Source organism: Silurus aristotelis (genome assembly GCF_946808225.1).
Source record: "Silurus aristotelis genome assembly, chromosome: 5".
Classification (NCBI taxonomy): Eukaryota; Metazoa; Chordata; class Actinopteri; order Siluriformes; family Siluridae; genus Silurus; species Silurus aristotelis.
In genome coordinates, this window is record NC_139578.1 from 33,790,726 (window position 1) to 33,816,587 (window position 25,862).

General features: G+C 43.3%; 1 protein-coding gene across 5 annotated transcripts in view; it reads right to left on the reverse strand.

The window, feature by feature from the left end:
- rock1 (Rho-associated, coiled-coil containing protein kinase 1) overlaps positions 1-25,862 on the reverse strand; it is a 61,822-nt gene that overhangs the window by 16,758 nt on the left and 19,202 nt on the right. For 4 of the 5 annotated variants that reach the window (XM_083540891.1, XM_083540889.1, XM_083540888.1 and 1 more), the window contains exons 2-17: positions 11,243-11,324; positions 10,774-10,874; positions 9,941-10,078; positions 9,646-9,821; positions 8,034-8,118; positions 7,813-7,957; positions 6,600-6,738; positions 6,425-6,516; positions 6,130-6,289; positions 4,663-4,732; positions 4,457-4,545; positions 4,188-4,372; positions 3,951-4,042; positions 2,459-2,705; positions 2,005-2,111; positions 1,747-1,897 (exon numbers count right to left, since the gene is read on the reverse strand). In XM_083540891.1, the coding sequence (XP_083397017.1) occupies positions 1,747-1,897; positions 2,005-2,111; positions 2,459-2,705; positions 3,951-4,042; positions 4,188-4,372; positions 4,457-4,545; positions 4,663-4,732; positions 6,130-6,289; positions 6,425-6,516; positions 6,600-6,738; positions 7,813-7,957; positions 8,034-8,118; positions 9,646-9,821; positions 9,941-10,078; positions 10,774-10,874; positions 11,243-11,324 (2,059 nt within the window). Of the gene's footprint in view, positions 1-1,746; positions 1,898-2,004; positions 2,112-2,458; positions 2,706-3,950; positions 4,043-4,187; positions 4,373-4,456; positions 4,546-4,662; positions 4,733-6,129; positions 6,290-6,424; positions 6,517-6,599; positions 6,739-7,812; positions 7,958-8,033; positions 8,453-9,129; positions 9,202-9,645; positions 9,822-9,940; positions 10,079-10,773; positions 10,875-11,242; positions 11,325-25,862 lie in introns of those variants that run through there. The other variant, XM_083540892.1, reaches the window with a different exon arrangement.

Consider the following 25,862-nt stretch of genomic DNA (forward strand, 5'->3'; position numbering starts at 1 on the left):
GCACACACACACACACGCACGCATATATGCACACACAGACACCCGCACACACATACGCAAACACACACACACACACACACACACGCACATATGCATACACATACGCAAACACACACACACACACGCATATATGCACACACATACGCAAACACACACACACACACACACACACGCACGTATGCACACACATGAGCAAACACACACACGCACGCACATATGCACACAAACAGACACACACGCACATATGCACACACATACGCAAACGCACACACACAGACACGCACATATGCACACACATACGCAAACGCACACACACACGCACATATGCACACACATAAGCAAACACACACACACACACGTATACACACAAACAGACACACACGCACATATGCTCACACACATACGCAAACACACACACACGCACGCACATATGCACACACAGACACCCGCACACACATACGCAAACACACACACACAGACGCATATATGCACACACATACGCAAACACACACACACACACACGCACATATGCACACACATACGCAAACACACACACACACACACACACACACACGCACATATGCACACACATACGCAAACACACACACGCATATATGCACACACAGACACCCGCACACACATACGCAAACACACACACACACACGCATATATGCATACACATACGCAAACACACACACACACACACACACACACACACACACACACACACGCACATATGCATACACATACGCAAACACACACACACACGCATATATGCACACACATACGCAAACACACACACACACGCACGTATGCACACACATGAGCAAACACACACAGGCACGCACATATGCACACAAACAGACACACACGCACATATGCACACACATACACAAACACACACACGCATATATGCACATACATACGCAAACGCACACACACACACACGCACATATGCACACACATACGCAAACGCACACACACACACACGCACATATGCACACACATAAGCAAACACACACACACACGTATACACACAAACAGACACACACGCACATATGCTCACACACATACGCAAACACACACACACACACAAACATACGCACACACACACACGAACATACGCACACATGCACACACACAAACATACGCACACACACAGATACACACGCACATATGCACACACATACGCAAACACACACACACGCACATATGCACACATACGCAAACACACACACACGCAAAAACACACACGAACATACGCACACACACACACACACACACACACACACACACACACGCACATATGCATACACATACGCAAACACACACACACACACACACATATGCACACACATGAGCAAACACACACACACACACAAACAGACACACACGCACATACGCACACACATACGCAAACACACACACACACATGCACACACACAGACACACACGCATATATGCACACATACGCAAACACACACACACACACGCATACACACGCACATATGCACACACATAAGCAAACACACACACACACGCATACACACGCACATATGCACACAAACAGACACACACGCACATATGCACACACATACGCAAACACATGCACACACATACGCACACATGCATACACACACACGCGCATACGCACACACGGGCACACACATGCACATACGCACACACACACACACACACACACACACACACACACACACACACACACACACACACACACACACACACCGTGCATGGCAGCAGACTTGGCCTCCTCGATGGACTCGTATTTATCCGTGAGCTGAGCTCGCGTCACTTTGTGTTCCATTAACTCCTGATCCAAACGCTGCTGCAGGATCTTTAGCCTATAGTTGAGATCGATTTCCATACTGTTCTTCTCCTACACACACACACACACACACACACACACACACACACACAGGACACAGAGTTATCTCAGTGATGTTTTGAAATATATATTTATAACAATGTTGGTACAAAGCGCACCTTCTCCAAAATGTTGTTCCTCTCCTGTGCCTGCTTTCTTTCCATCTCCACCTTCGACATGCTCAGCTTCAGGTTCTTGTTGTCCTCCTGAAGCCCCGTAATGCGAGCTGCCATGCGTACACACAAACACACACAAGTTGTGAGATAACGAGGACATCGCTAAAAATCTCATGGTACATGTTTACCAAGTGGATATCCTGTCTAGTACCTTTAGTATCCTTCAATATACAGGACTATGCAGTGGAAATTCTCTCTTAGTCCCTCTTACAATATACAGATTCTCTCTAGTGTACATCTGGAGTACCTTTAGTCCCCCTTACAGTATATAGATTCTCTCTAGTGTAATTTTGGAGTACCTTTAGTCCCCTTCCCAAGAACAATCTTAAGCATACTACACATTACTGTAATCCTATACCCTCCTGGAGACCCAACTCATGTCCTGCTCTGTACGTACCCTCCAGTTGACGGATCTCCTCAGATCCCTGGCTGTAGGTTCGTCTCTCAGTGTCCAGCATGTTCTGCAACTGCAGCAATTCTCGTTCTAGTTGTCTCCTGGCGTCATCAGATGCTCGAATCTTCTCCTGAAGCTCTCCGTTCTGCGACTCCAGCTGACTCATAGACTTTGCCATCTCGGTCTGACTCTTCCTTAGGCGTGCTGCCGTATCAGACTCCGCTCGCAGCAGGTCGTTGGCCTCCTGAAGCTATTAATCAAACCCAATGACAAATCAGAACCGGTGGGCAGTAAAAATGAATATTACCAATAAAACCAATCAGACCCGATAGTCAATGAGGCCTGACTGCCAATGAGACCTTCTGAAAATTCACCAATCACCACTGGCCAATCAAACAAATTAGAACCAGAATCTAATCAAACCAAATGACCCAATTATGCCTAATGAGCAGTGAGGCTTTATGACCAATTTGACAAAATAGTTGATGATAAAATTGTCAAATCAGACCCCCAATAAACAGCCAGACCCCAATGTTCAACCAGAATCAGACCCCAATACACAAGCAGAACCAAATGCCCAATAGACAACCAGACCCCAATGTTTAACCAGAACCAGATGCCAATAAACAATCAGACCCCAATGGTTAATCACAACAAGACCCCAATGATCAACCAGAACCAGACACCAATTGTAAACCAGAGACCAATTGTAAACCAGAAGCAGACCCCAATGATCAACCAAAATCAGACCTCAATAGTCAATCAGAACCAGAACCAACCAATGGTCAATCAGGACCAGACACTAATAGTCAACCAGACCCCAATAATCAATCAAAACCAGACACCAATTGCCAACCAGAACCAGACACCAATGAGCAAACAGAACCAGACCAGAATGATCAACCCAAACCAGACTCCAATGGTCAACCAATGGTCATCTGGTTTGGGTTGATCATTCTGGTCTGGTTTTTCTCAAAGTTTCTTCCTTCTGCATCTCAGGGAGTTTTTCCTTCACCACAGTTGCCACCGGCTCATTCATCATGGACAAACTTACACTTATTTATTTTTATCACCACATTATCTGTGTAAAGCTGCTCTGAGACAATGTTCAAAAGTGGTGTTAAAAGCGCAACACAAATAAACATAAAATAACCACAAAAATAAAAAAGCACAACTAGACTCCAATGGTTAACCAGAACCAGATTTTGAAAGACAACCAGACCCCAGTGGTCAAACAGACCTCGATGTCCAACCAGAACAGATCCCATTGGCCAAACCAGACCCCAATGGTCAACCAAACCTCGATGGTCAACTAGATCCTGGTGACCAACCAGAACCATTTCCTGTCTAATCTAAACCAATATCTCACCTGCATATGACTGAATAAACCGAAACCAAATCATAAATAAAACATATGTAAATATGCCTGATTTAAAAAAGCAAAGCTCATGTGCCTCAACCTGAATATGTAATGGAAAGTGTGTAAGATCAGGACCTGGTGCTGCAGCTGGGTGATCTTCTCACTGGAAGCCTGGGTGTTCTGGCTGAGCTTCCTCATGTTCTCCAGCTGCTCTTTTAGAGTGGAAACTAAACCGGAAATGAGAGCGGTTACAACAGAATATTCTTCTGGGGCATCATCATTCTCATCATCATCATCATCACTATCACTGGTAAAAGAATATCACATAATATAAACCAAGATCAGGAAATAAGAAAAGGCGTCTGAACCAACCCTCGCTCTCCAGGTTGCGTCTCTTCTCTCCCTCCTGATCTGCTTTTCTCTGGTACTCAGTGGCTCGGTGCTGCAGCATCATCTTGTCCTTCTCCAGCTGGGACACGCTGGCTTCTGCACTTTTCCTCGTGTTACACTCTTCATCCAGCTCTTTCATAATCCGCTCTAGTTTGATGCTGGAGGACCTGAGGTTCACATACAGAGGAGAAGTTAAGATATCCAGGTACAGAGCACGTTCTACACTACAATATCCCAAGAAGATGATATACCTGCACTTCTGCTCGATCTCGTCCTTGAGCTGCATCTCTCCATGAAGCTGCTCCTCCAACTGGTGGATTTTCTTCAGCAGATTCTCCAACTGCACATTAATTCAGGATTAGCATTCTTACTTGTCCCAGCAAATACGGGGCACAGGTGGTATCATCATACACTATTTAGTGATCAATGTCTGATCAAGTATTCTTTAGGTTCTTACCTGGCTTTTGTCCTCTTTAATAGCACTGGCATGCTTGTTGCTGGTTTTCGTGCTCGGACCCCGTGAAAACCTAAACCAAAGAACATCCATCACTGCCAGATACCAGGGATTCTCCAAATTTTTTTATCCTTAAATTCAAAATTCCACATTTTTTGCAATATCTCTGAATATAAGTAATGAGAGGCTGCACATGGGACTTGATGGTAGGTGGGATCTTTTGGTGAAGAAAACTCAAGGTACAGGTTTGGTCCAAGAATTCATGCAAATCTTTGGATGAAACAATAGTAATATATTTTACCTCCATGTTCTGCATCAAATGATACATGGGACTAGAGGTCAGTTTGATGGTAAATCTGCACCGATAGTTAATTGTAAAAAAAAAAAAAAAAAAAATCCATAGTGATATTTTTTCCGGGTTGCGTTATACACAAAGAGAGTGGCCTCTAGAGGCAAATCACTGACATCACATGCAGTTTACTTTAAATGGCTTTTTTAAAAATTTATTTATTTCATATTTTTGTAGTTTTTCTTTTAATGCATGTCTACTATTTACCTCAATATATATTAATATAATGAGCATATTCATTTATTTCATGACTCAGCACTTTTTATTTGTGTAATTTTTATATGAAGTGCTAGTTTTTATTGGTAAAATAAGTCGATCACTACATAGGACTGCTCAATGCACGTGGAACGGGATTAGTCTGAGAACTCATTTAGCTCCATGTTCTGCATCAGACTATACATGGGACTAGGGGGTCGACTGATTCATCGGTTTAGCTGATCAATCTGCACCGGTAGTTAATTGTAAACAAAATACATACTGATAATTTTTCCGGGTTGCATTATGCGGTACAAGAGAGGCGAATCACTGATGCTGTTTATTTTAAGTGTTTTTTTGTTTTTTTAATTCATGTTGGATGTAATTGTTTTTATTTGGAGGGTTACTTTGGATTTAAATGCATGTTTTTAATTGACCAATATTTATTAATCTAATTTATATACAATTTAATCTAATTAATATAGTATATATTTATTTCATTAAGCACATCTTCATGATTCGGTATCTTTTTTATTTTTGTAATAAAGTCCAGTACTGTTTTACATGGAGTGTTTATTTATTTTTTATTCAGAATCCATTTTATAAGCTTATCAGATGAATATTGGTATCAGTAAAATCGGTCGACCTCTACATGGGACTCAATGGTAGGTGGGATCTAAAGGTGTGATTGGGGAACTGAAGAAAGCTCAGACCACATGAGGTACAGGGTTAGTCTGAGAACTAATCCAAGTCAAACATTTGGATCTGAATCTCGGCTCTATGAACCAGAACCCACCAGAACCAGAGCTCCCATTTGGACCAGGACACATGACTGCTGAGGGTTTGGTTATTATCTTGAGCATTATTGTTCTTCTAATAGACTTTCAAAGCAGTGCACATGTGTGTGTTTGTGCTTGTGCGCTCACTGGTGACCACTGTAGTAGGTGAAGCCCACAAACGGGAGCTGGTTTCCCACAAAGGCTTTAGGTATGGGAAAGGTTTCCTCCTCTCCTCGGTCCTCCTCGATATCGTCAAAATTGCTTGTATCAACGTCGCTACTCAATTCTGGCACCACCGGGGCGGCCGCTACACACACACACACACACACACACACACACACACACACACACACACACACACACACACACACAAAAGATGGAAATGAGAAGGGTTGGTGCAATAGGAACAGATGTTCATGTTCAGGTGAAGCAGTCCCCTCACTCTCACGGATGTTCTCCCAGGTCCACTGGTCGTTCTTGAAGAAAGAATGGCGCTTGATCTCGTCCACTCCGTTACGTCCTAAACGTACTTCCCTAAAAAAAAGGTCACAGGAGACGAGGTGAGACACATGTAAACCCGGCAGGCAGGTATATTGGTGCTGAAAGGAGAAACACACCTGTCGGTGAGGAAGGCGCAGATGAGGCTCTTGGCGTCTTTGGAGATGTCGCTGTCATCGGGGAACGTCAGAGCATTTTTATGGTTCATGATCTTGCTGTAGGTTCCCACCAGCGAGTCGGCGTAGAACGGCGTGTCGCCTGAACACGTCATGTTGCGCCGTCAGTAAAGCACAATAATATTTCTATTTTTCATTATACTTATCCATCGATCTTTTTCCATCCGCCCACTCTGATCATCTATTCATCAGTATTTCTGTCCATCCGTCTTGCTGGTCATTTATTTATTTTTATACCTGTCTGCATGTCCTTTTTTTGCTGCATTTTTGTCCATCTATCTGGCCATATTTTCCCATGCATCCATCCGTCTCAGTTGTTTCATTCAGCTGTCTTCCAGTTCTTCCTTCTTTTTCTGTCTGTCCCAATTGCTGTCCTTCTCTCTGTCTATCTTTTTCCATTATATCTTCACCTCCATCTGTTTGGCTTTTTCTCCATTCATCTGTCATTTCTTGTCTGTCCTCCTTCAAGTCCAATTTATTTGTCTCACACACTATCCATCAACCTGTTATGTTCGCCTGTCTGGCTGTCTTTCTTTCTTGCTGCCTTTCTGTACAGCTGTCCAGATGTTAAGACAAGACAGAATGTCTCACCTGTCTAGCCGTCTTTTGTCTGTCTGGCCGTCTTATTCTGTCTTGTCTTAACATCTGTCCGTCTATCTTTTTCCGTCTCGTCTTAACATCTGTCTGTCTGTTTTTTAAAGTCTCCTCTTAACATCTGTCTAACCATCTTTTCTGACTTGTCTTGACATCTGTCTGCCCTGCTTTTTCCGTCTCATCTTAACATCTGTCCATCTTTTTCCGCCTCGTCTAACCATTTGTCTGTCTGTCTTTTTCCGTCTCGTCTCATACATCTGTCTGGCCATCTTTTCCGTCTCGCCTCATGCATCTGTCTGGCCGTCTTTTCCGTCTCGCCTCATGCATCTGTCTGGACGTCTTTTTCCGTCTTATCTCATGCATCTGTCTAGCCGTCTTTTTTTTGTCTCGTCTTAACATCTGTCTGGCTGTCTTTTTCCATCAAACTGTTTGTCTCACCTTCTTTCCATAATCCTGTGTTGCTGTCTTGTTGTCTGTCTGGTTTTGTTTCCCCTGTCTGTCTCTCTATCTTGAGCTCTCTGTATTCATTCATCTGTTGGTGTGTGGAGAGTGTGTTACTCACCGACAAGCATCTCGTAGAGGAAAACTCCCACAGACCACCAGTCACACTCTCGGCCGTAGTAGCCGTCTCCACCCTGAGACTTCAGTACCTCTGGAGAAATGTAGTCTGGAGTTCCTACTGCCGTGTCACATCGTACCATACCATCCTTGAAAAAAACACCACCGTGTCATACTGAAGCCTGGTCACTGAGAAAAATCTACAGAATTAAACAGTCATTAAACCTTGTTCATTTTCATGCAAGTGCCGAAATCCGCCAGCTTCAAGTGGCCCGTTTTATCCAGCAACATGTTGTCGGGTTTTACGTCCCTGTGAACAGAAAAAAAAATCCCACCTTGAATCGTGATCAGAACCAAACAATTAACCTGCAGATCTCCCCAAAACCCTGTGAGTGATGTTCCACTAGATTTTGTGGAGATTTCTGCTCATTTGTGCTCAGGTCCTGATGTAGGTGAGCTGATGTGAGGAGGCCTGAGGTGCAGTCAGCATCCACATTCTATTGTTTAATAGGGCCGGAGACTTATAGTAAGAGATCTTCCACTTTGTGTAAAGTGGATCTTCATGGAGCTGGCATTGTGCACAAATGTCATGCTGAAACAAGTTTTGATCTCCTTGTTCAAAGATCTGCTGTAGAATTGTGTGCCTGCGAGTTTGGGGAAGAACCACATCTGTGTGGAAAAGTCAGGGGTCTCCACACTTTCAGGCAGAGGGTGTAGCTGAGCTTGTTGAAGAGTTACAGTACAGAAAGCTGTTTTGAAACTTTTGCTGAAAAGAATTTGGAGAAGTTACCATATATAACCATGCTGAATTTCCTATTTTTGTATGTGAACCTCTTGGAATTTCGTTTTGTCATAAAATGTGATCTGATCTTCATCTAACTCAAGCGTATAGACAAATATAATGTTCTGATCTTTCATGTTTTTATTGAACACATTCAAACTTCCAAAAAGGTAATGGAAAAAGTAGATGAACCCTTGGAATTAATAACTGATTGCCCCCCACTTGGAAGCAATAACCTCAACCAGGAGCTTCCTGAGGCAGGAGGAATTTCAGCTTTAGCTTTGACATATTCTTTGGACGTCTGATGTGTGTGGCTCTCCAAGTCATTCTAAAACATCTTCATGGGGTTGAGGTCTGGGCTCTGACTACCACTCAATGACTGCAAGCTGGCCAGGCTCTGATGCAGCAAAGTAGGTCCAAATCATGATGCTTCCTCCACCATACCTTATTGATGGGATGTTTTCATGATGATATGCAGTACATGTAGTCCACCCAGATGTAATTCTTCCCCAAACTCAGAGGCACACAATTGTATATGACGTCTTTGGATGAAAGAAAGTTTCCGTTCACTTGAAATAGAAGACCCACACTGTGCACAAAGCCAGCTCCAAGAAAATCTGCTTTCCATGGGTTTGAGTGAAAGATCTCCTGCTGTGAACGCTGACTGCACCCCAGACCTCCTCACCTCACCTACAAAAGTACCTGATGTGATCAACATCCTTGTAGCTGAATGAGCACAAGGAACATCTTCAGAGAAGAGTGAAGGTTAATTATAACATCTCAAAAGAAGAAGGAAAAAAGTCCAGCAGGACATCCACAGTGTGATGGATTCCACTTTTTAATGCTGTAACGTTTAATAAACAGAGTTGACTGGAGCAGGTCATTGTGGAAAAGTGAAATTCATCACCCTGGTCTTCTCCTGCGCCGCTTTTTCCTTTATTTGGTGGAACTGAACATTCACTCGCTGTTAGTGACGTGGAAACATTCGTGCTTTTAAAGTGAGAGAAAAAAAAAAAGATCCCTTATTTAAATCAGGTCAGGACGGCGTAATGTGACCTGTGGATGAAGCCCATAGAGTGGATGCCGTCCAGCGCCAGCACCACCTCGGCGGTGTAGAAGCGAGCCCACTTCTCGGGCACGTCGTAATTGCTCATCAGGTTGACCAGGTCTCCTCCGGGCATGTACTCCATCACCATGTAGAGATAACGGCCGTCCTGGAAGGCGTAGAACAGCTGCAGGACGAGAGAAACCATCAGGACATGCCTCAAAACCACTCTGTCGAGTAAACACACAGGGTGTGTGTGTGTGTGTGTGTGTGTGTGTGTGTGTATACATTAAAATCACGCTGTACCTGTACAACCCAGTTGCTGTTAGCGAAGGCCATGATGTCTCTCTCCTCCCAGAAAAAGGCAGAGTCAGAGCGCTTTATCATCTCAAACTTACTGAGAAGCTTCATAGCATACACTTTACTGCTGGCCTTGTGTCTCACCTGTGCGCACACACACACACACACACACACACACACACACACAGGGTCTCAGGGTCTTAATATCATGGGGTCTCACCTCTACTGGGATCACCTTCCTCCGAATTATGTCCTAACTGTCCTATTGTCCTACTTGCCCTAGCCCCTATTGTCCAAGCCCCATATTGTCCTACCTGCCCTAGCCCCCTATTGCCCACGCCCCATATTGCCCAAGCTTGCCTGATGCCCCTTGATCCAGGCTTCCCTAGCTTTCTTATCTCAATTGCCCTATTCCCTAAGCTAGTTCCATATTGCCCAAACAAAACTAGTTCTCCGCTTGTCCAAGCTTCAAGCTAGTCTCATATTCACCTTAACTTTATTTGTCTCCTACTGTCCAAGCAGACCTGGTTTACTATTGTCTGGACTTCTGAGTATCCTAGTTCCTTGGTTCCCCTTTGTCAAAGCATCCCATGTCCCTTTTCTGTCCTGGTTTCCTAAGGTCCAATCTTCCCTATTTCCTTGTTGCCCCCATTTCCCTGCTCTCTAGCTATTATTTTCCTGCCTATTCTACTGCCCTAGTTTAAGAGTTCTTTAATTAACTGACAGAGAGATGATTTTGATTAATATTAAAAGTATTAAGTAAGTAATTTAAATCGCAGTGATAAACAGAACCACGCTAGAAAAACAATAATTTAAAGAAAAGAGGACTGAGATCTTACGAGCTGCACTTCTCCGAACGCTCCTCTCCCAATCACCTTCACCACCTCATAGTCATCAGCCTTCATCCGCAGATCCCGGATCTTACTGATCGTGTCCTTGTCTACAGGGGGAGAGGGGGAGAGGGGGGGAGAGAGAGAGAGAGAGAGAGAGAGAGAGAGAGAGAGAGAGAGAATGTCCATCTAATGAAGACCTCTAACACAAGGACGTCAAGCCCCAGATAAATCCGGCCCTGGTCTGACTCTACGTTAATACTCTCAGGTAACGAGTGGTAGAAGGATAAACAGGAAGTAAAGCAGTGAAGGAGAGAACCGGCTTCAGGGCTTAGTGTCTCTGAAAATAAACACCATTAGTGCCCATTATAATGAGGAGAGTTCAGTCCAGCTGTTAGGGAGATAGAGATGGAGATGAGAAAGAGAAGGAGAAGGAACCCCCTCCCTCAAGAAAAAGACCATGAAGTACATTACTCACATCTGTTTAAGAAGTTGTCAATGCTCTTGTTCTTCCTCAGGGCAGGAAAATCAAGGTCATAGACCAGAGCATCCAAACCGTCCTGCAGAAACACACACACACACACACACACCCACACACACACACACACACATGCGTTAAAACAGGTCAGGTATTAAAACACACTGCAATAATAATGAAATAATTACAGTTTAAATAAACTTGTACAGAACACAGGTCACACCTTAATGCACTACTGTTTACTTCTCATCTAGAATTACATGAACCAATCAGAACACGGTTCAGTTCCCACCCAAAATGTTCCCGTATCCAATCAAAACATAGTTCAGATCCCGCCCAAAAAGTCACTGTGTCCAATTAGAACATAGTTCAGTTGCATAAAACATCCTCGTTACCAGTTAAACCACAGTTCACTTCCTGTCTAAAATGTCTCTGCACCCACCTGACTATTGTGCAGTTTCTGTCTAATATGCGCCCGTACCCGTCACTTCCGCACTTCATTTCCCGTCTAAAACCACTAAAGTATCCAATCACACCACAGTTTATTTCCTGCCCAAAAAACAACCCCGTAACAAATCACACCACAGTTTATTTCCTGCCCAAAAAACAACCCCGTAACAAATCACACCATAGTTTATTTCCTGCCAAAAAACAACCCCGTATTCAATCACACCACAGTTTATTTCCTGCCAAAAAACAACCCCGTAACAAATCACACCACAGTTTATTTCCTGCCCAAAAAACAACCCCGTATTCAATCACACCACAGTTTATTTCCTGCCCAAAAACAACCCGTATCCAATCACACCACAGTTTATTTCCTGCCCAAAAAACAACACCGTATTCAATCACACCACAGTTTATTTCCTGCCCAAAAAACAACCCCGTATTCAATCACACCACAGTTTATTTCCTGCCAAAAAACAACCCCGTAACAAATCACACCACAGTTTATTTCCTGCCCAAAAAACAACCCCGTATTCAATCACACCACAGTTTATTTCCTGCCCAAAAACAACCCGTATCCAATCACACCACAGTTTATTTCCTGCCCAAAAAACAACACCGTATTCAATCACACCACAGTTTATTTCCTGCCAAAAAACAACCCGTATCCAATCACACCACAGTTTATTTCCTGCCCAAAAAACAACCCCGTAACAAATCACACCACAGTTTATTTCCTGCCCAAAAAACAACCCCGTAACAAATCACACCAGTTTATTTCCTGCCCAAAAAACAACCCCGTATTCAATCACACCACAGTTTATTTCCTGCCCAAAAACAACCCGTATCCAATCACACCACAGTTTATTTCCTGCCCAAAAAACAACCCCGTAACAAATCACACCACAGTTTATTTCCTGCCCAAAAAACAACCCCGTAACAAATCACACCACAGTTTATTTCCTGCCAAAAACAACCCGTATCCAATCACACCACAGTTTATTTCCTGCCAAAAAACAACCCCGTATTCAATCACACCACAGTTTATTTCCTGCCCAAAAAACAACCCCGTATTCAATCACACCACAGTTTATTTCCTGCCCAAAAAACAACCCGTATCCAATCACACCACAGTTTATTTCCTGCCAAAAAACAACCCCGTATCCAATCACACCACAGTTTATTTCCTGCCAAAAAACAACCCCGTATTCAATCACACCACAGTTTATTTCCTGCCAAAAAACAACCCTGTATCCAATCACACCACAGTTTATTTCCTGCCAAAAAACAACCCTGTATCCAATCACACCACAATTTATTTCCTGCCAAAAAACAACCCGTATCCAATCACACCACAGTTTATTTCCTGCCAAAAAACAACCCGTATCCAATCACACCACAGTTTATTTCCTGCCAAAAAACAACCCCGTATCCAATCACACCACAGTTTATTTCCTGCCAAAAAACAACCCCGTATCCAATCACACCACAGTTTATTTCCTGCCAAAAAACAACCCTGTATCCAATCACACCACAGTTTATTTCCTGCCCAAAAACAACCCAGTATCCAATCACACCACAGTTTATTTCCTGCCAAAAACAACCCTGTATCCAATCACACCACAGTTTATTTCCTGCGAAAAAACAACCCTGTATCCAATCACACCACAGTTAATTTCCTGCCAAAAACAACCCTGTATCCAATCACACCACAATTTCCTGCCAAAAAACAACCCCGTATCCAATCACACTACAGTTTATTTCCTGACAAAAAACAACCCCGTATCCAATCACACCACAATTTCCTGCCAAAAAACAACCCCGTATCCAATCACACTACAGTTTATTTCCTGACAAAAAACAACCCCGTATCCAATCACACCACAATTTCCTGCCCAAAAAACAACCCCGTATCCAATCACACCACAGTTTATTTCCTGCCAGAAAAAAACAACCCCGTAACAAATCACACCACAGTTTATTTCCTGCCAAAAAACAACCCCGTATCCAATCACACCACAATATATTTCCTGCCAAAAAACAACCCCGTATCCAATCACACCATAGTTTATTTCCTGCCAAAAACAACCCCGTATCCAATCACACCATAGTTTATTTCCTGCCAAAAACAACCCCGTATTCAATCACACCACAGTTTATTTCCTGCCAGAAAAAACAACCCCGTAACAAATCACACCATAGTTTATTTCCTGCCAAAAACAACCCCGTATCCAATCACACCATAGTTTATTTCCTGCCAAAAAACAACCCCGTATCCAATCACACTACAGTTTATTTCCTGCCAAAAAACAACCCTGTATCCAATCACACCACAATTTCCTGCCAAAAAACAACCCCGTAACAAATCACACCACAGTTTATTTCCTGCCAAAAAACAACCCCGTATCCAATCACACTACAGTTTATTTCCTGCCAAAAAACAACCCTGTATTCAATCACACCACAGTTTATTTCCTGCCAGAAAAAACAACCCCATAACAAATCACACCACAGTTTATTCCCTGCCAAAAAACAACCCTGTATCCAATCACACCACAGTTTATTTCCTGCCAAAAAACAACCCTGTATCCAATCACACCACAGTTTATTTCCTGCCAAAAACAACCCCGTATTCAATCACACCACAGTTTATTCCCTGCCAAAAAACAACCCCGTATCCAATCACACCACAGTTTATTTCCTGACAAAAAACAACCCCGTATCCAATCACACCACAATTTCCTGCCAAAAAACAACCCCGTATCCAATCACACTACAGTTTATTTCCTGACAAAAAACAACCCCGTATCCAATCACACCACAATTTCCTGCCCAAAAAACAACCCCGTATCCAATCACACCACAGTTTATTTCCTGCCAGAAAAAAACAACCCCGTAACAAATCACACCACAGTTTATTTCCTGCCAAAAAACAACCCCGTATCCAATCACACCACAATATATTTCCTGCCAAAAAACAACCCCGTATCCAATCACACCATAGTTTATTTCCTGCCAAAAACAACCCCGTATCCAATCACACCATAGTTTATTTCCTGCCAAAAACAACCCCGTATTCAATCACACCACAGTTTATTTCCTGCCAGAAAAAACAACCCCGTAACAAATCACACCATAGTTTATTTCCTGCCAAAAACAACCCCGTATCCAATCACACCATAGTTTATTTCCTGCCAAAAAACAACCCCGTATCCAATCACACCACAGTTTATTTCCTGACAAAAAACAACCCCGTATCCAATCACACCACAATTTCCTGCCAAAAAACAACCCCGTATCCAATCACACTACAGTTTATTTCCTGACAAAAAACAACCCCGTATCCAATCACACCACAATTTCCTGCCCAAAAAACAACCCCGTATCCAATCACACCACAGTTTATTTCCTGCCAGAAAAAAACAACCCCGTAACAAATCACACCACAGTTTATTTCCTGCCAAAAAACAACCCCGTATCCAATCACACCACAATATATTTCCTGCCAAAAAACAACCCCGTATCCAATCACACCATAGTTTATTTCCTGCCAAAAACAACCCCGTATCCAATCACACCATAGTTTATTTCCTGCCAAAAACAACCCCGTATTCAATCACACCACAGTTTATTTCCTGCCAGAAAAAACAACCCCGTAACAAATCACACCATAGTTTATTTCCTGCCAAAAACAACCCCGTATCCAATCACACCATAGTTTATTTCCTGCCAAAAAACAACCCCGTATCCAATCACACTACAGTTTATTTCCTGCCAAAAAACAACCCTGTATCCAATCACACCACAATTTCCTGCCAAAAAACAACCCCGTAACAAATCACACCACAGTTTATTTCCTGCCAAAAAACAACCCCGTATCCAATCACACTACAGTTTATTTCCTGCCAAAAAACAACCCTGTATTCAATCACACCACAGTTTATTTCCTGCCAGAAAAAACAACCCCATAACAAATCACACCACAGTTTATTCCCTGCCAAAAAACAACCCTGTATCCAATCACACCACAGTTTATTTCCTGCCAAAAAACAACCCCGTATCCAATCACACCACAGTTTATTTCCTGCCAAAAACAACCCCGTATTCAATCACACCACAGTTTATTCCCTGCCAAAAAACAACCCCGTATCCAATCACACCACAGTTTATTTCCTGCCAAAAAACAACCCCGTATCCAATCACACCACAGTTTATTCCCTGCCAAAAAACAACCCAGTATCCAATCACACCACAGTTTATTTCCTGCCAAAAAACAACCCCGTATCCAATCACACCACAATTTATTTCCTGCCAAAAAACAACCCCGTATCCAATCACACCACAATTTATTTCCTGCCAAAAAACAACCCCGTATTCAATCACACCACAGTTTATTCCCTGCCAAAAAACAACCCCGCATCCAATCACACCACAGTTTATTTCCTGCCAAAAAACAACCCCGTAGCCAATCACACCACAGTTTATTTCCTGCCCAAAAACAACCCCGCATCCAATCACACCACAGTTTATTCCCTGCCAAAAAACAACCCAGTATCCAATCACACCACAGTTTATTTCCTGCCAAAAAACAACCCAGTATCCAATCACACCACAGTTTATTTCCTGCCAAAAAACAACCCCGTATCCAATCACACCACAGTTTATTCCCTGCCAAAAAACAACCCAGTATCCAATCACACCACAGTTTATTTCCTGCCAAAAAACAACCCCGTATCCAATCACACCACAATTTATTTCCTGCCAAAAAACAACCCCGTATCCAATCACACCACAGTTTATTTCCTGCCAAAAAACAACCCTGTATCCAATCACACCACAATTTATTTCCTGCCAAAAAACAACCCCGTATCCAATCACACCACAATTTATTTCCTGCCAAAAAACAACCCCGCATCCAATCACACCAGTTTATTTCCTGCCAAAAAACAACCCCGTATATATAACCACACCACAATTTATTTCCTGCCAAAAAACAACCCTGTATCCAATCACACCACAGTTTATTTCAGAAAGGTTCAATTACAGTTGCATGTTTAAGAGATTCACATTTTGTTTTAAACATTTTAAACATTTATTCACAGCCTGTTTGTGGTTTTAGGACTAATCAATGCTGCTACAGTTATGTGCTAAAGTATTGGCACCCACACCCACATGAATGTGTAAAGACGGGGGGTTAAAGGCCATGTGTCCTGCAGCGAGCGGTGTGTTATTTACTGATAATCCTCTGTAATCCTACACCTTACTGACATGGTACTCAGTTAGTAGGGCAGCAGGAAACTACACACACACACACACACACACACACACACACACACACACACACACACACACACACACACACACACTCAGCACACATACAGCATATTTAATATTTACAAGTAGACTGCAACAAAACTCTGAGACAGGTAGACAGACAGTTAAAGGACATAAGACGGACTACAACCTAATAAAAATTAAAAAAGACATAAGACAGACAGACAGGTTGATAGAGACACAGAAGGAAACAATTAGCCACATAGCTAAAACCAGTAAGAAGTGTGGATAAACAGATCTATACACAGCTGGACAAATAGATGGATGGGGAGACACGTAAACAGACAGTTCTATATACAGGTCAAGAGACTGATAGAACGTGTTAGACAGACTGAGAGACACCAATAAATAGGTCAAATACATGTGCTGAGAGACTCATACTTAAAACAGACTTTCAGAAAGACGACGACATCATTAGACAAACAGAAAGAAAGTGTGATATACAGGTAGACTAGGGGTGTAATGCTACACACATTCATACCAAACCCGTTTTCCATGCGCAACATCGTTAAAAGTCAGAGTTCCCTCAGGAACGTATTGAATGGTGGACCGCAAGTTTGTTAAGTCTCCGCCTCGCACTTTAAGCACAGTGTCACTGTAGCTACTCACTCCATCCTGGAAATACCATTTGTAGTGTGTTGTAAAACTTTCCCCTGGTGGTCTAGTGGTTAGGCTTCGGCGCTCTCACCGCTGCGGACCGGGTTCGATCCCCGGTCAGGGATCCAACCCCAGCCATTAGGGATGCACAAGCCAATGCACTCTTAGTGCCGGTCCCAAGCCCGGATAAATAGGGAGGGTTGCGTTAGGAAGGACATCTAGTGTAAAAACATGTGCCAAATCGAACATGCGGATCATGAATACGGATGATCTGCTGCAGTCCCCCCTAATGGGAGAAGCTGAAAGAAAGTTTAAGTGTGTTGTAAAACTAAAATTTTGTTTTGCGTATGCACAAAATCGCTGCCACTTTCGTTATTACATCTAGCAAAAAACGTCTTTAGCGTTTCATGTCCAGCTTCAAGAATTTCTTTTAAAAGGAGAAAATCTTCATAATTCCACAAATCAAGGAAGTGAATGGATGAAAGATGAAAGTAATGAAGACATTTGTTAAAGTATGCTGAAATAAGTAGAACAGTTCAGTAGATCGTATCGTTAGAATTAAATTATAAATTATAATTAAAATATTTTTTTTATATTTTATTAACTGCTCAATTTAATTATTATAATACAAATGTGTATTACATTCATTTTTATTAAATTATTTTAAATGTGAATATTGTGCACCGACAGGTCAATATATATAAACACCCAGACAGATTGAGAGACAGACAGGTCAGTATATAAATAACCAGATAGATTGAGAGACAGACAGGTCAGTATATAAATAACCAGATAGACTGAGAGACAGACAGGTCAATATATAACTAACCAGATAAACTGAGAGACAGACAGGTCAATATATAAATAACCAGATAAACTGAGAGACAGACAGGTCAATATATAAATAACCAGATAAACTGAGAGACAGACAGGTCAGTATATAAATAACCAGATAGATTGAGAGACAGACAGGTCAGTATATAAATAACCAGATAGACTGAGAGACAGACAGGTCAATATATAAATAACCAGATAGACTGAGAGACAGACAGGTCAATATATATAAACACCCAGACAGATTGAGAGACAGACAGGTCAGTATATAAATAACCAGATAGATTGAGAGACAGACAGGTCAGTATATAAATAACCAGATAAACTGAGAGACAGACAGGTCAATATATAAATAACCAGATAGACTGAGAGACAGACAGGTCAATATATATAAACACCCAGACAGATTGAGAGACAGACAGGTCAGTATATAAATAACCAGATAGATTGAGAGACAGACAGGTCAGTATATAAATAACCAGATAGACTGAGAGACAGACAGGTCAATATATAAATAACCAGATAGACTGAGAGACAGACAGGTCAGTATATAAATAACCAGATAGACTGAGAGACAGACAGGTCAATATATAAATAACCAGATAAACTGAGAGACAGACAGGTCAATATATAAATAACCAGATAGACTGAGAGACAGACAGGTCAATATTTAAATAACCAGATAAACTGAGAGACAGACAGGTCAATATATAAATAACCAGATAAACTGAGAGACAGACAGGTCAATATATATAAACACCCAGACAGATTGAGAGACAGACAGGTCAGTATATAAATAACCAGATAGACTGAGAGACAGGCAGGTCAATATATAAATAACCAGATAGACTAAGAGACAGACAGGTCAATATATAACTAACCAGATAAACTGAGAGACAGACAGGTCAATATATAACTAACCAGATAAACTGAGAGACAGACAGGTCAATATATATAAACACCCAGACAGATTGAGAGACAGACAGGTCAGTATATAAATAACCAGATAGACTGAGAGACAGACAGGTCAATATATAACTAACCAGATAGACTAAGAGACAGACAGGTCAATATATAACTAACCAGATAGACTGAGAGACAGACAGGTCAATATATAAATTACCAGATAGACTGAGAGACAGACAGGTCAATATATAAATTACCAGATAGACTGAGAGACAGACAGGTCAATATATAAATTACCAGATAGACTGAGAGACAGACAGGTCAATATATAAATTACCAGATAGACTGAGAGACAGACAGGTCAATATATAAATTACCAGATAGACTGAGAGACAGACAGGTCAATATATAAATTACCAGATAGACTGAGAGACAGACAGGTCAATATATAAATTACCAGATAGACTGAGAGACAGACAGGTCAATATATAAATTACCAGATAGACTGAGAGACAGACAGGTCAATATATAGATAACCAAACTGACTGAGAGACAGACAGGTCAATATACAGATAACCAGACAGAGACAGACAGACAGACAGACAGACAGACAGACAGACAGGTCAGATAAGTAGAGACTTATAGATAGTTACTAATAATTCATGTTCAGACAGACAGATAATCTGAGAGAGATACAGGAATTATCTATGCTTCATTTGAACTGTTTAACAAACTGTCTGTAGTGGGACCTGCAAAAGAGACACCAGTTAGCGCTTGTGTGTGTGTGTGTGTGTGTGTGTGTGTGTGTGTGTGTGTGTGTGTGTGTGTGTGTGTGTGTGTGTGTAGAGCTGACAAATCAGGCGAGTCGCTGTTGGCCTGACTTCCTGTCTCTTCACATTCCTGTGCAGGACAGTGCACGTCAGAGAGTTATTTTAAGAATGTGGCTGAACGCGCTCTTGTGAGTGTGAGTGAGTGAGTGTGTGTGTGAGTGTGTACAGTGAGAAGAAAGAAAAAGAGGGGAGAGTCTTGGGACACTTGTAGTCCAAACATAAGCCTAACACTCACCATTATGTTTTTCCTTTCCTTTCCTCATTCTTCTTTAAATAATTTCTCTCTTTACATCGCTCCCATTTACCTCACTACCCCTTTACCTTACACTCGTTTACATCGCTACCCCCTTATCCCAATCCCCCCTTAAACACACTCCCCCACTCTACCTCGCTTACCCCTTAATCACACTCCCCCCTCTACCTTTCTACGCCCTTAACCACACTCCCCCCCCCTTACTCCAATCCCTCCTTAACCACACTCCCCCCTCTACCTCTCTATGCCCTTAACCACACTCCCCCCCGCCACCTCGCTACACCCTTAACCACACTCCCCCCTACCTCGCTTACCCCTTACCTCACTAACCGCTTTATCACACTCCCCCCTCTACCTCGCTACCCCCCTCTACCTTTCTACGCCCTTTACCACACTCCCCCCTTACCCGAATCCCTCCTTAACCACACTCCCCCCTCTACTTCGCTTACCCCTTACCTCGCTATGCCCTTAACCACACTCCAACCTCTACCTTGCGTACCCTCTACCTCGCTACGCCCTTAACCACACTCCCCCCTCTACTTCGCTACGCCCTTAACCACACTCCCCCCTCTACCTCGCTACGCCCTTAACCACACTCCCCCCTCTACCTCGCTACGCCCTTACCCCAATCCCCCCTTAAACACACTCCCACCTCTACTTCGCTTACCCCTTACCTCGCTACGCCCTTAACCACACTTCCCCCTCCACCTCGGGTACCCCTTACCTCGCTACGCCCTTAACCATACTCCCCCCTCCACCTCGGGTACCCCTTACCTCGCTACGCCCTTAACGACACTCCCCCCTCCACCTCGGGTACCCCTTACCTCGCTACGCCCTTAACGACACTCCCCCCTCCACCTCGGGTACCCCTTACCTCGCTACGCCCTTAACCACACTCCCCCCTCCACCTCGGGTACCCCTTACCTCGCTACGCCCTTAACCACACTCCCCCCTCCACCTCGGGTACCCCTTACCTCGCTACGCCCTTAACCACACTCCCCCCTCCACCTCGGGTACCCCTTACCTCGCTACGCCCGTAACCACACTCCCCCCTCCACCTCGGGTACCCCTTACCTCGCTACGCCCGTAACCACACTCCCCCCTCCACCTCGGGTACCCCTTACCTCGCTACGCCCGTAACCACACTCCCCCCTCCACCTCGGGTACCCCTTACCTCGCTACGCCCGTAACCACACTCCCCCCTCCACCTCGGGTACCCCTTACCTCGCTACGCCCGTAACCACCCTCCCCTCTCTACCTCGCGTACCCCTTACCTTGCTATGCCCTTAACCACACTCCCCCCTCTACCTCAATTACCCCTTACTTTGCTAACCCCTTAATCACACCCCCTCTACCTTGCTCCACCTCTACTTTTCTACGCCCTTAACCATACTCCCCCCCCTTAACCACACTACCCCTTTACCTTGTTACCCCCTTTCTTCGCTACCCTCTCAACCACACTCCGCCCTCACTTTGCTACCCCCATAACCACATGCCCCCCCTTACCCCAATCCCCCCTTAACCACACTCCCCCCTTTAACTCGTTACCCCCTTAACCACCCTCCCCCCTTACTTCGCTCCCCCCTTTATCTCTCAACCCTCTTACCCCAAACCCCCTTTACTTCGCTACCCCCTCAGGTAGCGAGGTAAGCTACTAGTACCTCCTCAGGTTACTACACACCCTCTGCTACAGCTCAGTGCTCAAACACACTGAAAAGGTGGAGGCAGTGAGGATGGAGTAAAAGGAGGATGGGTGGATGCTGAGTTATAGGTGATAGAGGAGGAGAATTCAGAGGAGCGACAGGAGGCAGAAATGGTAGTGAAGATTGAAAGGAGTTTGATGAGGAGATGGAAGAGAAGAGTGTGGTAGAGATGGAGGATGAAAAGAAGCTGCAGGAGACTGGGGTGAGATGCAGGTGATGGAGGAGAGGAATGTGAAAAAAATTATTATAGTTGATAGATGTGGAGGGTAATGAGGAGGTAGAGGGAGTGTTGAAGGAGGTGGAGGGAGAATTGGGGGAGTTGGAGGGTGAGTTGAAGGAGGTGGAGGGAGAATTGGGGGAGTTGGATAGTGAGGTGGACAATATGGAGGTGGAGGAGGTTCAGGGTTATGGGGAGGTGGAGAGAAAGTTGAAGGAGGTAGAGGGAAACTTGGAGATGGTGGACGGTGAGATGGACAACGTGGAAGTGGAGGAGGTTTAGGGTGATGAGGAGGTGAAGGGATAGTTGAAGGATGTGGAGGAAGAGTTGAAGAAGGTGGATAGTGAGGTGGGCAATGTGGAAGTAGAGGAGGTGAAGGGTGATGAGGTGAAAGGAGAGTTGAAGGAGGTGGAGGGAGACTTATATAAGGTGGACAGAGTGGTTGGACAATGTGGAGGTGAAGGTGGTTGAGGGTGATGGGGAGGTGGAGGGAAAGTTGAAGGAGGTAGAGGGAGACTTGGAGATGGTGGACGGTGAGGTGGACAATGTGGAAGTGGAGGAGGTTTAGGGTGATGAGGAGGTGAAGGGATAGTTGAAAAATGTGGAGGAAGAGTTGAAGAAGGTGGATAGTGAGGTGGACAATATGGAAGTAGAGGAGGTTCAGGGTGATGAGGAGGTGAAAGGAGAGTTGAAGGAGGTGGAGGGAGACTTAGATAAGGTGGACAGTGAGGTTGGACAATGTGGAGGTGAAGGAGGTTGAGGGTGATGAGGAGGTTAAGGCGGTGGAGGGAGAATTGGATAAGGTGGACACAGTGAGGTTGGACAATGTGGAGGTGAAAGAGGTTGAGGGTGATGAGGAGGTGAAGGAGGTGAAGGGAGACTTGGATAAGGTGGACAGTGAGGTTGGACAATGTGGAGGTGAAGGAGGTTGAGAGTGATGAGGAGGTGATGGGAGAGTTAAGGTGGAGGAGGCAGAGTTGGCGGAGGTGGAGAGTGTGAAGGTGAAGATCATAGTTTTTATCATAGTAATTGCTTTGAAAATCTTCATGCAAAAAAGAAGACAATTAATAGATACTTGTGTATCAAGCGAGACAGAAATCCACACGAGCACTTTTCCAGTTAATGTTTGATTTTCCGTGTGCTGCTTGACCGCAGCGTCTCGTTCCAGTGCAGACCAAACCTAACCGCTAGTGTGGCTAAATCATGTGCTAAAGGCCTCGACACGTCCCTGCTGGCACAAAGAAGCTTATTCTTCCTTCTCTCTCTCTCTCTCTCTCTCTCTCTCTCTCTCACACACACACACACACACACACACACACACACACACACACACACACACACCCATCTGATCAAAGACAGGACTGTTCGCTACACAACACTTTCACAAGAGCATATGGGTAAAAAATATATAATCAAATTTTATTATAATAATTTTTTTTAATAATTTAGCTAAATATGAATTGTGGTAAATAATGACCAAAAACATTATTATAAATATTAATATTAAAAATATTTAAATATTTTTGTAGCAGAAAACCAACAAATAAATAAAATTTTTTTATGAGAGAGAGAGAGAGAGAGAGAGAGAGAGAGTGTGATAGACAGACTGGTAAAGTAAAGTGAAAAGAGACGGAAAGCATCGCTAGACGTAACGGCTGTTCAACTCGTCAACTGCTGCTGATGACATCATCAGAATGTGTCAGACGACCAGCTCTCATTCAGAGACTGAAACGTTACTCAGAACGCGAGACCTGCCCTGTTAACCGTCTGCTGCTTCCTCCCTTTCAGGCTTTAATTCAGCAATAAGAAAATGCAGATGTCCCGATTATGACCCGTAATCTGCGTTCATACGTCTGCGGCTGTGTTGTGGTTTATAAACCGCTAAAGATAATAAAACCAAAAGCGATTCGATAACTTTCAGATTCAGCTGATTAAAGTTACTCACAAAGCATCTAACTGAACATACAAGGCGGTCTGTACATGGATCCTGAAGAATGACACACACACACACACACACACCAGACAAGAGCCTGTTTGATTAGCGTGGAATTTTATTAAGCGGTGGGTGGGGTGGCAAAAAATGGCCTCCATTCATGTGGACTTCTAAAGGGAAAAAATACTGCAGTGGTGTGTGTGTGTGTGTGTGTGTGTGTGTGTGTGTGTGTGTGTGTGTGTGTGTGTGTGTGTGTGTGTGTGCGCGCGCGCGAGGTTAGAGCTGCTTCCCGGCTGCTTTCAAACACTGACACAAGATTATTTAGGCTATTTGCCTTATCAAAAGTCCTGGATTCTGGTTGGTCAGCAGGCGGTGATTAATTTTCTATAATTATAATCTATAATTAAACAGGTTTATACTAATAGCATTTCTATAGTAACAGCTTAGTCACAGAACAATAATACCTCAGGTATCTTAGCTGCTGCTCAATGTTACACACAGAAACAATTCCTCGAATAACTCGAATAATTTGAATACCAAAAATGATCGACGCTTTGTTTAGTCCATTTAACTACACACATAGTTGTCTCTATCGATTACTAAAACAATCTATAGCTACAACCCTTCATCAGACACCTCAGTTCCAGCTCAATGTTACCTCAGATACCTCAGTTCCAGCTCAATGTTACCTCAGAAACCTCAGTTTCAGCTCAATGTTACCTTAGGTATCTTAATTTTAGCTCAATGTTACCTCAGAAACCTCAGTTTCAGCCCAACGTGACATGAGGTACCTCAGTTTCAGCTCAATGTTACCTCAGAAACCTCAGTTTCAGTTCAACGTAACATGAGGTACCTCAGTTTCAGCTTAATGTTACCTCAGAAACCTCAGTTTCAGCTCAATGTTACCTTAAAAACCTCAGTTTCAGCTCAATGTTATCTCAGAAACCTCAGTTTCAGCTCATTGTTATTTTAGAAACCTCAGTTTTAGCTCAATGTTATCTCAGAAACCTCAGTTTTAGCTCAATGTTATCTCAGAAACCTCAGTTTCAGCTCAATGTTAGCTCTGAAACCTCAGTTTCAGCTCAATGTTAGCTCTGAAACCTCAGTTTCAGCTCAATGTAACATGAGGTACCTCAGTTTCAGCACAACATTCCCATAGTTAACTCAGTCTCAGCATACTATTACCTGTTATCTCAGTTCTAACTCAATATTACTGCAAACTCGCCCTTGCCTCGGCCGCAAACTTGCCCTTGCCCCTCAATGCTTTGTTTAGTCCATTTAACTACACACATAGTTGTAGCTATCGATTACTAAAACAATCGATAGCTACAACCCTTCATCAGACACCTCAGTTTCAACTAAATGTTACCTCAGAAACCTTAGTTCCAGCTCAATGTTATCTCGGAAACCTCAGTTCCAGCTCAATGTTACCTCAGAAACCTCAGTTCCAGCTCAATGTTACCTCAGTTACCTTAATTTCAGCTCAGTGTTACCTCAGAAACCGCTATTTCAGCTCCATGTTACCTCTGAAACCTCAGTTTCAGCTCAATGTAACATGAGGTACCT